General features: G+C 40.9%; 1 protein-coding gene and 1 long non-coding RNA gene across 4 annotated transcripts in view; one reads left to right on the top strand and one right to left on the bottom strand.

The window, feature by feature from the left end:
- Nucleotides 1–14,764, bottom strand: part of igsf21a (immunoglobin superfamily, member 21a) — a 163,821-nt gene that overhangs the window by 52,106 nt on the left and 96,951 nt on the right. For both annotated transcript variants that reach the window (XM_086041571.1, XM_086041572.1), the window contains exon 4: nt 8,531–8,649. In XM_086041571.1, coding sequence (XP_085897697.1) covers nt 8,531–8,649 — 119 coding nt within the window. The remainder of the gene's footprint in view (nt 1–8,530; nt 8,650–14,764) is intronic.
- LOC147142482 (uncharacterized) overlaps nt 11,635–14,764 on the top strand; it is a 32,921-nt gene continuing 29,791 nt past the window's right edge. Inside the window, exon 1 of one of the 2 annotated variants that reach the window (XR_015088211.1) lies at nt 11,635–11,768. This is a non-coding gene — a long non-coding RNA (uncharacterized LOC147142482). The remainder of the gene's footprint in view (nt 11,769–14,764) is intronic. The other variant, XR_015088210.1, reaches the window with a different exon arrangement.

The raw sequence follows: 14,764 nt of genomic DNA, 5'->3' as shown, positions 1-14,764 counted from the left end.
ACCGAGCCTTCTCTGTTGCCACCCCCACCCTCTGGAACTCCCTTCCACAACACATTTGTAATTGCGCAGACCTCACATCCTTCAAAACACTCCTCAAGACTCATCTATTCCGCCATGCTTTTTAACATCACTTAATCTTTGCTATTGTTTTTCTTCTGCTGGTTTGAACCGTTTCTGTTTTAATGGTAGGTTTTATCTTGTTCACTTGTTCTTGTTGTTAAGCGTCTTTGAGTGATATGAAAAGCACTATACAAATAAAATGTATTATTGTTATTGTGAAAATAATGATAATGAAAAAATAAGATTCTTACTGTGAAGATTTCAGAGTGATCACATCAACATAATCCTAACAATAATGATGACAAAGTCACATCAGAGTCAAACCCGCAACACCCTTTTGCAGACAAAAAAAACGTTGATTAGTTTTCTCTCACCAAATATTTCACTAATCTCTCTCTCCCTCAATCCCGTAGCTCTCTCCCCAGTCGTTATGGTAACTAATGCCATACTTGGCAATGGGTCCAGAGTAGAGGTGGTGGGGTGAGCAGTGGCTAATTTACACAAGACAGGACCATCCTTCAAAATAGGCAGGACTTCAACGGCGCTAATAGAATAAGGTTTTATTAATTCAACAGACATGGTCTACAGACACACTTGCGATGTTAGAAGATGGTTACATGATAGTATAAAAGACGGATGGATGTTATAAAGACACCAATCTTTTGCAAGTATTCAAAATCACTTTTGCCTGATCGCTGACAATTCAGAGATTGGGAAATTGACCTGAAGAACTCAGACAAGAAAACCCTGAACGACCTCTACTCCAAAAGACCAAATATGCCATTTTAATAGTCCGATTTCACATTTTTTTTTCATGTGCTGCCGGTTTAATAAAAGATCTCTGCTTCAATGGAAAACAGAATCAAAACTACTGATAAGCGAGCACAGCGAGGAGATTGACCGCGAGCAGCTGAAAATTCATCACAAAGCCGGCTATAAACAGCAGACAGGTGATTTCATATCATGTTTTGTTATAATTAAAAAAAAAAAAAAAGTTCAACAGACAGCGCGAAAAGATAAAAATATATCAAATCATTCTGTGGAAATGCTATTAAAGGCTCGGCAAGACACACGGGCCTTCTTTCATCCTTCCCCGTACTTTTTAGCTGACATTCTTCACGTCACAGATGCCCTTGAGTTAGTCTCTTGAAAGTTTAATTAAATTTAAGAAAAAATACTTTAAAAAAAAAACGTGCAACCTCCTCAAGAGGATGAAGCTATTCCCTGTTACAAGAGCAAAATGATAAGACCGTCTGATAAGTTTTGTCAAACTTGTGAAAGCCAGACTATTTTTATGGCTATCGCTCGGCGCTGGGAAAAGACGAGGTATCAAGCGAAGGTGATAGTGAGGTAAATGGTCGAGGGACTTTTATCTGCTTCTCCTCTGTGGCCTCCCTTGATGGAGAGGAGGGACCTGGTTGGGGGAGCAAGTGATGAAGACATCCAAAAGAGGAAATGGGGGAGGGGTGAGAATGGCGGAGGGTGGGGGGTGATGTGCCACGAGAAACCTAGCTCCCACTTCACAGTGTGCAGAGAACAAAAAAGGAGACATCAGGGGAGCCGTTGTGTTCCAGATCAGACATCCACGTCTCAGGATGAGCGAGGGAACCATGAAAGGAATCATGAAAGACAAGACAAGGTTATTCTAAAGTGATGCGTTAAAAGACTCTGGGAACACTTTGAAGATGTATTCTTCTGTGTTTTAACAGTGTTTCTTTGTCCAAAAATGTGCTGATTTGCTCAAAGTTTTCCTGGGTAGGCCCAACAAGTTTGCACTAAAAACAACCTTGGTCAATAATTGGTTTTATGTGCTCCCAGTTCTTTTTGTTATTTCTTTAAATTTTTTGTTCCGTGTGGATTTTTTCACAAAATGGAAAAATGGAAATGCGAGCTACAATGACATGATGGCTAAATGTTGACTAGTTAAATTTTGTATTAAACATAGCGGAAATGTTTCTGTGAATGGAAATAGTGAAATTTAATACCTGACACCTGGCACTCAATTCTCATGCGCTTCTGTGTTAAAAGCAATTGTCACTGTCTGACAAGTACAACAGACGCTGGCAGGCAAGCTGAAATGTCTGAAACGTGAAATGTTTTTGTGTCTTTTGGATCCAGAAACACAGCGCACACTGTGCCCAAGAAAAAAAAAAGTCCCAAAGGCTTTATATACAGTTTTAAATAATTGAATGTAGTATCAGTTCACTCCTCCCTCATGCTCGACCAAAAACCACACCGCTCACAAAAGTGAACGTGGATGAGATGTGCACGAAATGAACACGCACAGTAAACAAGCTGGTCTTAGGCACGGTTCCTACATTGCTAGCATGACTAACTTTGTGATAGGGTAGTTTAGCAAAACACAAAGGGTTCTATTTTCATGGCCAGTGCAAATCTAGCGTGGAAAGCTGACTAACTCTACACGGTGTGTTGGTATTTTCGCAGACGCACATTTTTTTTTTCAAAAGCGGTGCCACTTTGCGGGCACGAACACAGCCGACGCGATTCGCTGCCAAATCAAAATGACTCCTCTCATACCCATTATACTGCATATGTCATGCGAGGGGCGTGCTGATAGTAGATCAACTGATGGATAGTAACAGTAGTGTTATAGACGACATACTTGTGGACTTTGAACCAGTGGAATCAGTCGAACGTGATATATTAGTTAAGACTAGGCCTGTCAAACGATTAAACATTTGAATCGAGTTAATCACAGCTTAAAAAATAATTGGTCGTAATTAATAGCAATTCGAACTCCAAAATATGCCATATTTTTCTGTACAGTGTTGTTGGAATGGAAAGACACAAGACATTCAATATACTGTTCATATGGAATGTATTTTTATATTACAACAACAAATCCTCATGAGATGAAAATTAAAATTAACATTCTTTATGTAGTAGACGGTATTTTTATTCATTAAAAAAACAAAAACGCAAAAGGGCCTCAGAACAGTGACAGAAAATATTTCAAATGTGTGCAAACAAAGTGTGTGTGTAAGTGTGTGTGTGTGTGTGTGGGGGGGTGTAATGTACACGTTTATATGTGGCCCTTGTAATATTCTTAGAGTTTATCTTTTCCGAGTGGTCCCTGAAGTGCACACGAATATGATTGGCTCATATTTTATGATGTGCTATGCTGTAGGTGATATCATCATGTCGTGTTTTCCTCCATTAAACTGACTTTATTAACACAAAACAAGCCAGCCCTCTTCTCTACTCATCCTCAGTCGCTGAGGCAAACCAATTTATTCACATTTCTGAGATTTAATGCTGCCCTCTTCTTTCGAAATGCTTCTTTATACTCTAGACTCCGCTGCTCACTGTCACTTTATTTTTACATTTTTGATTGAAACAAGAATTAATCATATATTCAGACCCGTGTGAAAGCCACAAGTCTCAAATTCTTTTGGAATTATGTTTCTATCTGCTACAGGGACTGAGATAGCATTATTTTTTGTAGGTGTTGAATTTCTGGGAAAACTTCATGTTTTAAGAGGGTGATTCCAAAGTCGTCCTTAGGTTTTTGAGAGGTGTTTCGCCAGGCGCTTTAGGCCTTAATGGCTTAAGATGTCTAAAAGTAACAAACGAAACTGTTACCTACCAGAAGAATAATTGTCATTGGAGATGACACTAAGCCACCCTGCAAAAACTACGAAAGCTGTTGCTGCTGTGGTTATGAAGTGTAAAAAACTCATTGGGTGGTTACTATCCCTAATACACAATCTTTGCAAAAAGCTCCTGCACTGCTGATCTGCAATGGCGGTTGTCTCGGTCTCGAGACAAAGGAAACACGCTATACGATTAACGTGTCAGACGGGCGCTGCTGTGATGCCCTACAGGTGTTTAATAAATATCTCTCAATGTCACAGGCAGTCAATGCAGTTTGTCCGTTGCAACAGCTCAAACTCACTCTTCCAAACCCTTTAAAATGAATGTCATTGAGTGATAGGAGCAGCAGGTTCTATGTTCAAATCAGAGGCAGAGCGATATCTGGCCAGAAGAGTCAGGAAGACAAATCATGAGAAGACATGTCAAGACAGCTATTAGCTATGTTTGATGTAATGTAAATGTGAAACGACTCACCTCCCAGGCAGTAATCTCCCGTCAGAGGATTGCCATCACATGCTTAATGCGTTAAATTCAACATAATCTGTTGTAAATGCTCCTTTAATATGGAGCACTTCTTACACTCTTTTTAAAAAATATATACTTGAATAAGTGCGTCAAAAGTTTATTCTAAATTAAAACAAATCAGTGTCCTCAAACCGGTATTCAGAAATTGAGCCTGACAGATTACATTGCACTGCACATCCTCAATTTCCAGTTCAAATTCTAAAATACAAGCAGCAGCATGTAAAGGGCCATGTTGCAATTACGACCACTTTAGAAGAAGCCTCATTTACTCAAACATGCCAAATGCTGTGAGTATACTTTGTATGAATGCATACAGTACCTCCACCACTGTCAACCTATATCACAAACGGTTTCAGTGGGGAATTTTGCTGTGTTTGTCTGCTAAACTCTTCCATTTTTTTCTGGGTAATTTAAGGACCGCCTCTGCTGTTCTTCACAAAGATACGGCTCTATGCATGCAAATGGGGTACTAACACCCCCCTCCCTGCTGCCCCCTCAAAAAAAAAAGCCTGAGCTCCAAAGCAGCAGAATAGGACTGATGAGGATGACGCAAGCATCCGCCGCTTGTTTCCTGTTTGCTATGCAGACATGTGTAAGCAGTCGCACTAAAAAGGCAGCCGTCATGGTGGTGCACATCGTTGCCTCACTGATGGCTCCTTGCGGCTCATGCGCAAACATTTCAAAGTGACTGTAGGTCAATTTTGACAAAACGACACAAAGAGGTTGTGCTGATTAAGCATTCAGTTCTTGTTTTGTTGAAAAATAAAAAAAACTGAACAATCAGTTCAAGACTACAAAGTCTTGATCACAGACAACGATGACTACAAGTTCAGTGTTGGGTAGGAAAATCCTTCAGGAAGCTTGTGAGCTGTTTATTTTCTGCCTCGCTCATCACCCCAGGGTTTAGCTCAAAGACAAACATTTAATAATTCATCTGCTCATTCTTACTTTCTCCCTCCACGGGGCTCTGAGCCAGTAGTTTTATTGGCGCTGTCACTTTACCCAGTCATTTAAACGGAATGTCAAGAGCTGTAATGAAACAGAGTGGCGTATGTTTCTTCTTTTACAAAAAAAAAAAAAGGGGGGGGGTGGTAGCGTTGATAGTACAGAGATGAATTGATGCCGGAGGACAAGAGAACAATAAAATTAGGGCACATCGCTTGTAGCTGCATCATCTTGTCGCAAACTGTCATGTTGTTTTCACGAGCCATACAAATTCAACAGCGCAATTCAACTCTACTAGCCCTCTTTGAGACATTGAAAAAAGGTAAGACACAGGGTAAGTGACAAACTTAACACAAATCATATCAGCAAAGTCTTTAACAAGGAGCTTGACCGAAGAAACGCAAAAAGGGGAAAAAAAATCAGGCAACCGTCTTTGGGTCGATAGCGGCCGACACGTTCTCCTCACGTTCCCTCCCCGGCAATCCATCAAAGCGTGTAAGCAGCCTCTTCTGCATACAAGCCAGCTCCGACGCCATTAATCCCGCCGATTTATAGACAAGCGGAGAAATATTCGCAGCGCTTAATTAAAGTTGGGCATCAATTATTCAAGCAAATCCCGCTTTTATGCGATGAGCAGGTAATTAGCCTCGCCACACCGTAGCACTCGTCTCTGTGCGCTTATAAATACCGAAGTATTCTCTTTCCTTAGTGTTGTGAAAAGAATTTACACAAACGACAAAACACAGCAGCCAGCAGACAACACAACACTCGTGGGTTCTCAAGGTCAAATTCGAGACCGAGGAGACAAATGACCTTTCCTTGTCAGCTTTGCAATGTAGCGTAGGAATCACTTTGGGTAATAACAAATAATGACCCAATCTCCAACATTGGCAAAAGACATATTGATTCCTTTCAGCCACAAAGCCTGAAATTATGACCTTAGCTTCATAAAGATGGATAAGTCTCTGTCCACACGATGAAATATCTATTTTAGGTGATTGGTGATGGGTCAGAACTCTCACCCCGACGTAATTGAATCACAATATACTGAAATGCCACCTTAATGTCCTTTGAGACGTCACTCCCGCACAAATTGAAGGCTCCACAGACAAGGGTTGGTATTATATATATTAGAAAGGTAAAAATGCACAGTAACTACTGTGGCATTGTTCATTCACATATCCTTGAGTCTGCACAAAATTTGAACGTGACAATTATTTTGTGACAAATGCTACTTGTATTTTAATTTTGAGTACCCCAATTTCCAAGTTTTCCAGTAGCGGGATATCACTTGAATATTTTTTCTACATATACTACATATACTCTACCACTTAAGGGAAGTCAACCCCAACGTTTACTTTACAAGAATATGTTCTATGAAGGCCCACTAGTCGAAACACTGCATTCTGATTATGTTTGTGGAATATGAGTCCACCCGTTTTTAGCATTTGCTGTCGACTGAAAATGACATCATAGTTGCTCAGGGCTCAGGTAACGACCAATCGTGGCTCAGCTTCAGGATTTTTAACACTGGACCAAACGTTGGACAGTAAAAAGCATGTTTTGGATTGGACAATACGATGTAGTATAGATCTTCATTTTTTGTGGCATGTGGACGGACAACATTGTCAAAGAGATGCCATGCAGTTCAACCTGGCGCAATCGCTCATGTGCTCGTCCTGGTTTGTTTTTTACTTGCATTTTTCATGACTTCAAGGATAACAATATTACAACTTTAAATCATTGTTTTTATTACCAGCTCAGATGTGACAAAGAGCTTAAAAAATGTGCCAGTATTTTCGACATTACATTCACAAATGGAAATATATTGCAACAAGCGACTTAATTTGCATGGAAACTGAGAATCTCTAGGCACACTTGTTTGGCGCAGACCAGGGTTCGGATTTTAGCCTTGATCAAACTCTGATCAAAGGAACCAGGAGAGAGAAAAAAAAAATCAAGCTATTTGAGCCCAATCAATGCTGTCAAGTGTGATTGTTATTGTAATGAAACAAAAAGATGATTAAGAACGGTAGATGAACTTCCTGTGCTCCCTCACCAGTTACTGACCGTGTGCGGTTCTATAAGAATGTATGCTCTTGGATGTAAAATAAATGGTTTGCTGTGGTTCATTTATATTCATGCGCTGCAAAAGCAAGTAATAGCTGGCGGTACTTATGGGCGTACAGTGCATTGTAGAAAAATGATGTTCATAATTATGTCGCTGGAACTGTCTGGGGGTATTACTGTGCTTTTAAAAAATCCAATATAATCTTAATTACTTTACATTTTAAGGTCTATACATTATTACACTGCAGTAGTCATTGTTATTGCTTTAGGTGCAATCGTGCACGATAGTGAGGTGACTTATTTGATTTCATTTAAGGTAAAGATGTTAGTGGCGTCAACACTGGAGAAGAGAAGCAAGGAACTTTGCAGGTAATGAAGGACAGCAGTAGAAGGTGGCAACAGTTCAGGGTTTAGCCTTTTAAAATTGGATGACTGCATTTCTTGGCAGGGGGATTCATTAAAATGATAATTCTTATTTATAAAGCCCTTTAAAAAATTTAAATACTCTGTGTGTACTGCTTGCTATTAATTAAACTCTTTTTTTCCCCTCTCCCTCGCTCTTTCTGGTTCCTTGCTTGCCTCCGCTCTTCTACTTCCTATTGAACTTGACACACTAATAGGTTATGAATAATTCTGTTTCAGTTTAGACGGCAATTAGCCACCATGCCAGAGGCCATTCGTCTTGGTCTCCAACAGAGAGGTAGTTTAGGACCCAGCCGAGTCGGGGGACGCTTCGGTTGTCCTGGCGACTGCATCATTCACTTCTTTGCGTCGGACGCAGACACCGAAAAGCACCCAGCGAGGAGACCCTTGGCCACCACTTACAACTTTGTCAAAGAGAGGTGGGATCCTCCCTGGGCACGGTAGGAAAAAGCTGAAGCTAGCATTAGCGTAGATAGCTCAGCTCTAGTCTGGGAATGAAACAATGACCTCAGGGTTCACTGGACAACACACAAATAGTTTCCTTTAGATAAGAGCCAAGATTACCCATTAGCTAATGAGCATAGTGGGTTGCTTTTGTTTTCCAAGTGTTATGTTTTTTTATATATTATTATTTTTTATTTTTTATGTAGATGTAGGTTGGTGTGTATACACATGTGTATATACACATGTTACTGCGTATATTTACATAGGTTTGATTCTAAATGTTTGCCGTCAATGTTATACATTAATGGCCACATTATGCCGCCGCCCCTGTGTGACCTATATCTTTGCTACTGTAACAATGAAAATTTCCCCACTGTGGGATCAATAAAGGCATTCTTATTATTCTTATTCTTATTCTTATAAAAGGACAATGGAGGGTAATACTCACACATGACGGTCAGGAAAACATTCCCTGACGCCAGGACGACCTTCTCCCTGGTTGCCCGGTCATAGATGCCCACGTGGCATTCGTACGGTCCATTGTCCGAGATCCGAACCTCAGGGAGCCTGGGAAAACATAGTGAGTTAAGTGAATCATTTGTTTTTCTAGCACAACAATGCAAAATGCCAAAATACAATCACAAAGAGTAGCACACTTTAGAAAAGACAGTTTGCCATGACCACAGTGCATGTTTTGAAAATGAGTCTTTCCACGTCGTCATTGCCTGATTCCATCCGTTCATTTTCTAAAGATTTTGTCCTCATTACAGTCATGGGTGATCTGTAGTCTAATCTCAGCTGATTTTGGTGGTAATTCAATCACAGGGCATACAATATGCTGTTTATAGGCTAACAAGCATTTACACTCATATTCACACCTATAGCCAATTTACGGCGTACAACTTAACTAAACATGTTTGATTTTGGAATGGGGGAGGAAGCTGGTATACCTGGAAGAAATAAACCACATCAATACAGGGAGAACATGCAAATTCCTCAATAATTACTTAAAACTCGTTTGAAATGTTAAAAGCTATGGAGTCCACAAAAACATGACAAACAAGCGCTATTAGGCAGATTCAGCATGAGAAATGTAAGCATTTCAGAGCCAAACAGCTGAAAAGGTTCCAAGGTTATCTGCATTTGGTTACGAAAACAGCTTTTGTTTTCACTGTCGTGCGTGTCTTTTAAAAATTGACTGTTGGCAGGGAGTTTTGCGGGATGGATTTGGCGGCCAATGGAGATACTTGTAAAAACCTGTTCTAAAACATGCTCTCACTGGTTTGATTTGAAGTTGGTAGGAAATTTGAACAGTAAATGTGTGCTCCTTGTAATAATCAAATGACCAACAAATCAAGCATAATCAACAACACCAACGATAACAACAACAATCGTTTTAGAGTATCTTTATCTATAAGTTATTCCAAAAAGAAACAGGACAGTCTCCGATCTCCTGCAGAGGACATAAATATTTAGTAATAACAACAAGGTCATCCGCAGTGCCTCGATGTTATCTCGGCCTCGTTGCTGCTGCTGGTCCACAGCCGCTTCAGTGGTGTGGTGACTCACCAGCAGTTGCTCAAGGACAGACCGACTGGCAACAACACGTTTTCCGATTTTCCACATGGGGCTGTGTTTCGTACAGTTCGAGCAATGTAATTTGTATATTTACCGGCAGAATGAGCTCCCTCGACGCAATTCTTGTCACTATTAGGATGCATTGTCCGCTCCCTCAACAGCTAACCAAGGACTACAAATGCTAATTAGGCTGCCTCGGTGTGACTGACTAAAATAGCTGTAGCGCTGATGGAAATGGAACATCAGAGTCAAAGAAGACGCCGAATGAATTGCAAGCAGTTTAATTCCAAACTTGCACGAAGCTCCAGACGTCCCCTAGCAACATCTGCTGTCTGCTATCACAATTATGACCTTCATGCGCTACTTCTCATTCATCCGTGGACAGCAATCATCAGGAGTGAATCAATTACACTTAGTTAAATTTTCGCGAACTGTTTCCAATTGTCAGGCTGGTTTTTACCCCGCCCCTCGCCTAAAGACAGCTGGGATTAGTAGCTCCAGTGTCATCATAAGCCTGAGCAGAATATACTCAGAGCTGGGCATCGTCTATCCGTACATAACTTCTGGGCGGTATTGCCGGCCGACCCACATGGTCCCAGTCCGTCCCTTGTCGGCGATAGCGAATCAGCATCGGGAACATAATTTTCATGTCACACGCAGGCAGCGCAAAAGCAGACATGCTGCCAATTCAAGAAAAATATCAAATAAAAACACAGCGCGTTGATCGGTGAAATAATAACAAAATGGGGCACATGTTATTGCATCTGTGGGACCGAAAGATATACAACACTGTTTTATTTTTAATTTTTTTCTTTGTTTGGCTGCGTGTCAGGAATGGGGCACATACGTGTGACTTGGTACCGGTAAAGTCTGTTCTTGACGCCGTTTGGCAGATGAATTACATGATAGATAGGGCTGTGTTCTACACAATTGACTCCAAGTTGATGAGAAACACAATGGGACAGTTCACCACTGGTCCCAGTTTTTCTCCATTTTTGAATAACCCCTTGCTTGAGACTCAAAGCCTTGGGGATAATGGGGTAAATACTTACGATTGTTACAAATTATACAATGATTAGGTGCAGGGTCTAACCAAACTTAAGTCATTAATTCTTACAAGTAATTAGCCCAATCTATCTACCTCTCAATCTTTAACTACTCAGAGAAAAGTTTTTGTTGAATTTACTCAATTTTATTTCTTCAAATGGTCGCACGAAATATAATCATCTGGATCCAGATGCATTTTTAAGTAGACTATACATCTACTAAATAAATGTGCCTGGATCCAGATGATTTTATTTTGTGCAACCAGTTGACGAAATAAAAGTGAGTAAATTTCACACACCATTTATTTTTCAAGGGTAGACTAACCTGAACTAACCGCCCCATGTATGCTACAAGGCCACTATGGACATGGACATCATAATTTAATTTAAATGTTGGACACACATGCTGTTTTTTTTTTTTAGTTTCATGCAGAGTATCAAACAGTTGATATTGTATGACACAAATGAATTTGTAGCCCCTGAGGTCTCCTGCATATCAATTTCTACCATTCATCCATGGGTCCATCAAATTCCTAACCTTCTAAATTGTTCCATTAACCCAGCAACGCCTCTATCCATCCATGCTAAGACAACACAAGTGAGATAGTAGTCATCATAGTTGAGATAAGACTTGCTAAAAAGCAAATACTTATTGAAATGATGAACAAATGTTTGAAAAAGCAAAGTATATATAAAAAAGAGTGAGCACCTCGAGACATGAAGTGAGATTGTATCAACCTCTTCCTCCAGGGATAAGTGTAAAATAGTCTGCCTTTTTTTTCTCTCTTGCCATAGTATAAAATGATGAGCATAGCACTGTGAGTCTCTCCGGAGGGGAGCTAATTGGCTTTGTCTTGGCTGGCTACATCCTAGTAAACGCTGATGTAGCCCGTTGCTTTGTTTTTACACACAAAGCCCTATCTGGGATCCACAGTCCTGCATGACTGCAGCATTCATGGATTCAAACCGAGACAAGAGAGAAGAGATGGAGAACATCAAGGTGAGGATAGGCGCCGCCTGCCAGTAAAAGGGTGAGGAGGCCACGAAGGAAACCCAACCACAGTGAGTTCAGACAGACTGACCAGTGATCTTTATAAGTTTGTTGGTGATAATCAGGGACTGAAACACTGACTCTTGATAAATATTGTAACAATCTTCTATTAAATTTTCAGTATATGGTTCTTGACACCAGATATTGCATGTTTTATGACTCAGGGTCTTTGTTCCCTGTTAATGGATGTATAGGCTTAATTAAGCAACAGTATTTAATTAGCAGTACAAGGTTGGTGTCAGTTGAAAGTTAGGGCAAGTGTTGGAAGGGTGGCTAACCCTTAACCCCAACCCTCAACTCAGAGACAGCTACAAGGTGCCCTAAACCTACACTACACCTACACATAACCTTTAACTCAGTGAGAGCTGCAAGAGCGCCTTAATCCAAACCATAACATAACACTCACCTCTGTCCCTAATCCAAACACTATACCCTGATTTTCAATTCAGAGGCAGCTACAAATGTGTCCAAACCCAAACCCACAACTCACTGACAGCTACAAGAGTGTCCTAACCCTATCCATTCTTGTCAGGTTTTATTAACCCCCAACATCCAACACAAACCAACTCAGACGCAGCTACAAGGGTGCCCTAACCATCTGTGGGTGCGTCTGACCCTCATCAAAAAAACAGCTACAAGAGTTTCCAAAAAATCACTTACAGGACTGTAGTGTATCCATGAGTCATTTGAATTGGTAACATAAAAAAAAAAAACACAGCACACAACATTCCTAAGGCTTGAAATCTATCCATTCACCTGTACATCTCCTGTAGCACTTATCCTGTCTCAGACCAAAAAGAGGCTGAGGTCTATCCCAGTGGTATATGCTGAACAGAACATCTGCCAATCACATGACACGCTTTCTTCACTGAAACAAACGCAGAGTACATATTTTTGGTCTATGGAGGGAAGTCAGGGTACCTGCGCAAAAGCACAGGGAGAACATGTAAATTTCACAAAGAAAACCCTGTGCAAATGCAGTATAAAAAAAAAATGATGATCATTCATCTGCAGTGCTGCCCAAGACATTGAACCACTCAACTCTTATTAGTCGCAAATGTATTCAATGTCTCGATATGCACAAGGCAGGAAAGTCTGTTCCAAAAATGGGCAAGCCATGTTGTTACTGCACTTAACAAGAAGAATGAAAAGAGAGTTAATGAGTTTTGGGTGTTTGGACAGGATGGATATGGCCAGCTGGAAACAAACGATGCTCATTGTGAGTACTGCAATAGTGATCGGCTTTTGCCAAAGCACATAATCAACCCGATAACAACGTAATCGAGGACGAGAAAACCTACAGACAGAACAAATTCGACCCGTCAGTCTCAGTGTGCTAATATTTACGCTTGGTTAGGTGCAAAAAGATATCGAATAAACTCATACTTTCCTGAGGGAACCGTGCACAGAACACCACAGTGGTCGATCGATTGTCCCCCAGGGGTTGTATCGGAAAGCTCTTTTCTATTTAGGAGGCCTGTTCACACAACTCCCTCGACCGCTTGCTAATGCAAGCATATGGGACTGACTAAATGGAGCATGAAAAAGAGACACTCCTTCGGTCAATCTCTCCATCAAAATAACAAGCACACCGTCAGATATTCCTTCTGGGCCAAAGCTTTATGGGTGAAAAAGGTCAAAGTAGCCAAAGGAGGTTAACTTAAGCATGCAAAGTGAGGTGTGTAATCACTCGTGTCTCCTGCAGGAAAGAACGCAAAACAAAAACGATGAGGATAATGCGAGCACTGAGGGATGTGTGATTGGTTTTACGTAGATTAGACTAAGCGCTGATGTAGCTTGTCGCTCTGTTCCTTCCCCACAAAGCTGTGGTTCTGTTGTTTGCTAGCCTAAGCAGCACATTCACAGATTCAAATCCTGCATGAATGCAGGGGAATGTGCTCGGTGATAAAACAGGGGAGGAATTATTGGAAGGAGGGGGGGGGGACCATATTCAGACTTTCCAGTGATTCCTGCGCCTTGTAAATCCTAATTCAATCCAACTGCTCAGATAGTGTGTATACACAATAGAAATGAATGGGGAGATTAAAAAAAAACTCATCTCAATCCCAGTCATAGGGTATCTGACGGGTAGACAATTCAGTCTTTTGACTGGTCTGTAGGCTATAGCCGTTTCTCAATTTGTGTTCTTGTGCGTTCTTAAATCCTTGCGATCTTGTGAAACGTTATCAGTCACAGCCCAAGTCTTGCTCCAACTGAAAGTACGCATAAATCAAGAACGCATGGACTACCCGGATGTTGTTCTTGCCTGATAACTTAAACCAAGGATGCATCAGTTGGTGACTTGTAAAGACTTGGCTGGGAAACTATCCCAAGATTCGTTTTGTGTTGCTATCAAAATGCCTAACATGACAATGGATGAGGGTACTCAAATGTGTGCTTTTTTATCCCCCCTTTCATTATTTTACAGAAATATGTCAGAGGCTCGGGAGTTCACAAGTACACAGCCGAGCAACAAAAGATACTCGCGTTTTTAGGAAGTTTGTACTTGAAAAAGCCATACTCGCCAAGTTCATGAGACCGTACTCTGTGTTTTTGATATTGCAAATTGGCTAATAGGAAAATAGTGCATTTTTCAAAGTGTATGTGATGTATCCTTGTTGGTAACAATTTGTTGTAGGAGGCGGAGGAAAGTCATGGTGCAGACTTTTCGGTATTTCCAGTGTCTCATAAATCATCGTTCAATCCCACTGCTCAAAAGATGTATGCACGATTCCAACGAACGTGGAGAACCAATTTAATCTAATGAACGATAGGGGCAGCGTGGCGACCAAGTGATTAGCACATCTGCCTCAGAGTCCTGAGGTATGGGGTTAAAATGGAGTCAGCATGTTCTCCCTCACACTTGTGTCTTTTTTTTTCTCCTAGTACACTGGCTTGCTCTCGCATTACAAAAACATACATGTTCATTCTGTAGTCTTTGGCGTGAACGTGAGTCTGAATGGTTGTTTTTCTTTATGTACCCTGGGAACGGCTGGCAATCAGTCCG

This window comes from Filicampus tigris, chromosome 9, assembly GCF_054856515.1.
Source record: "Filicampus tigris isolate MCC_2025a chromosome 9, RoL_Ftig_1.0, whole genome shotgun sequence".
Lineage (NCBI taxonomy): Eukaryota > Metazoa > Chordata > Actinopteri > Syngnathiformes > Syngnathidae > Filicampus > Filicampus tigris.
This window is presented reverse-complemented; position numbering and strand designations above follow the sequence as displayed.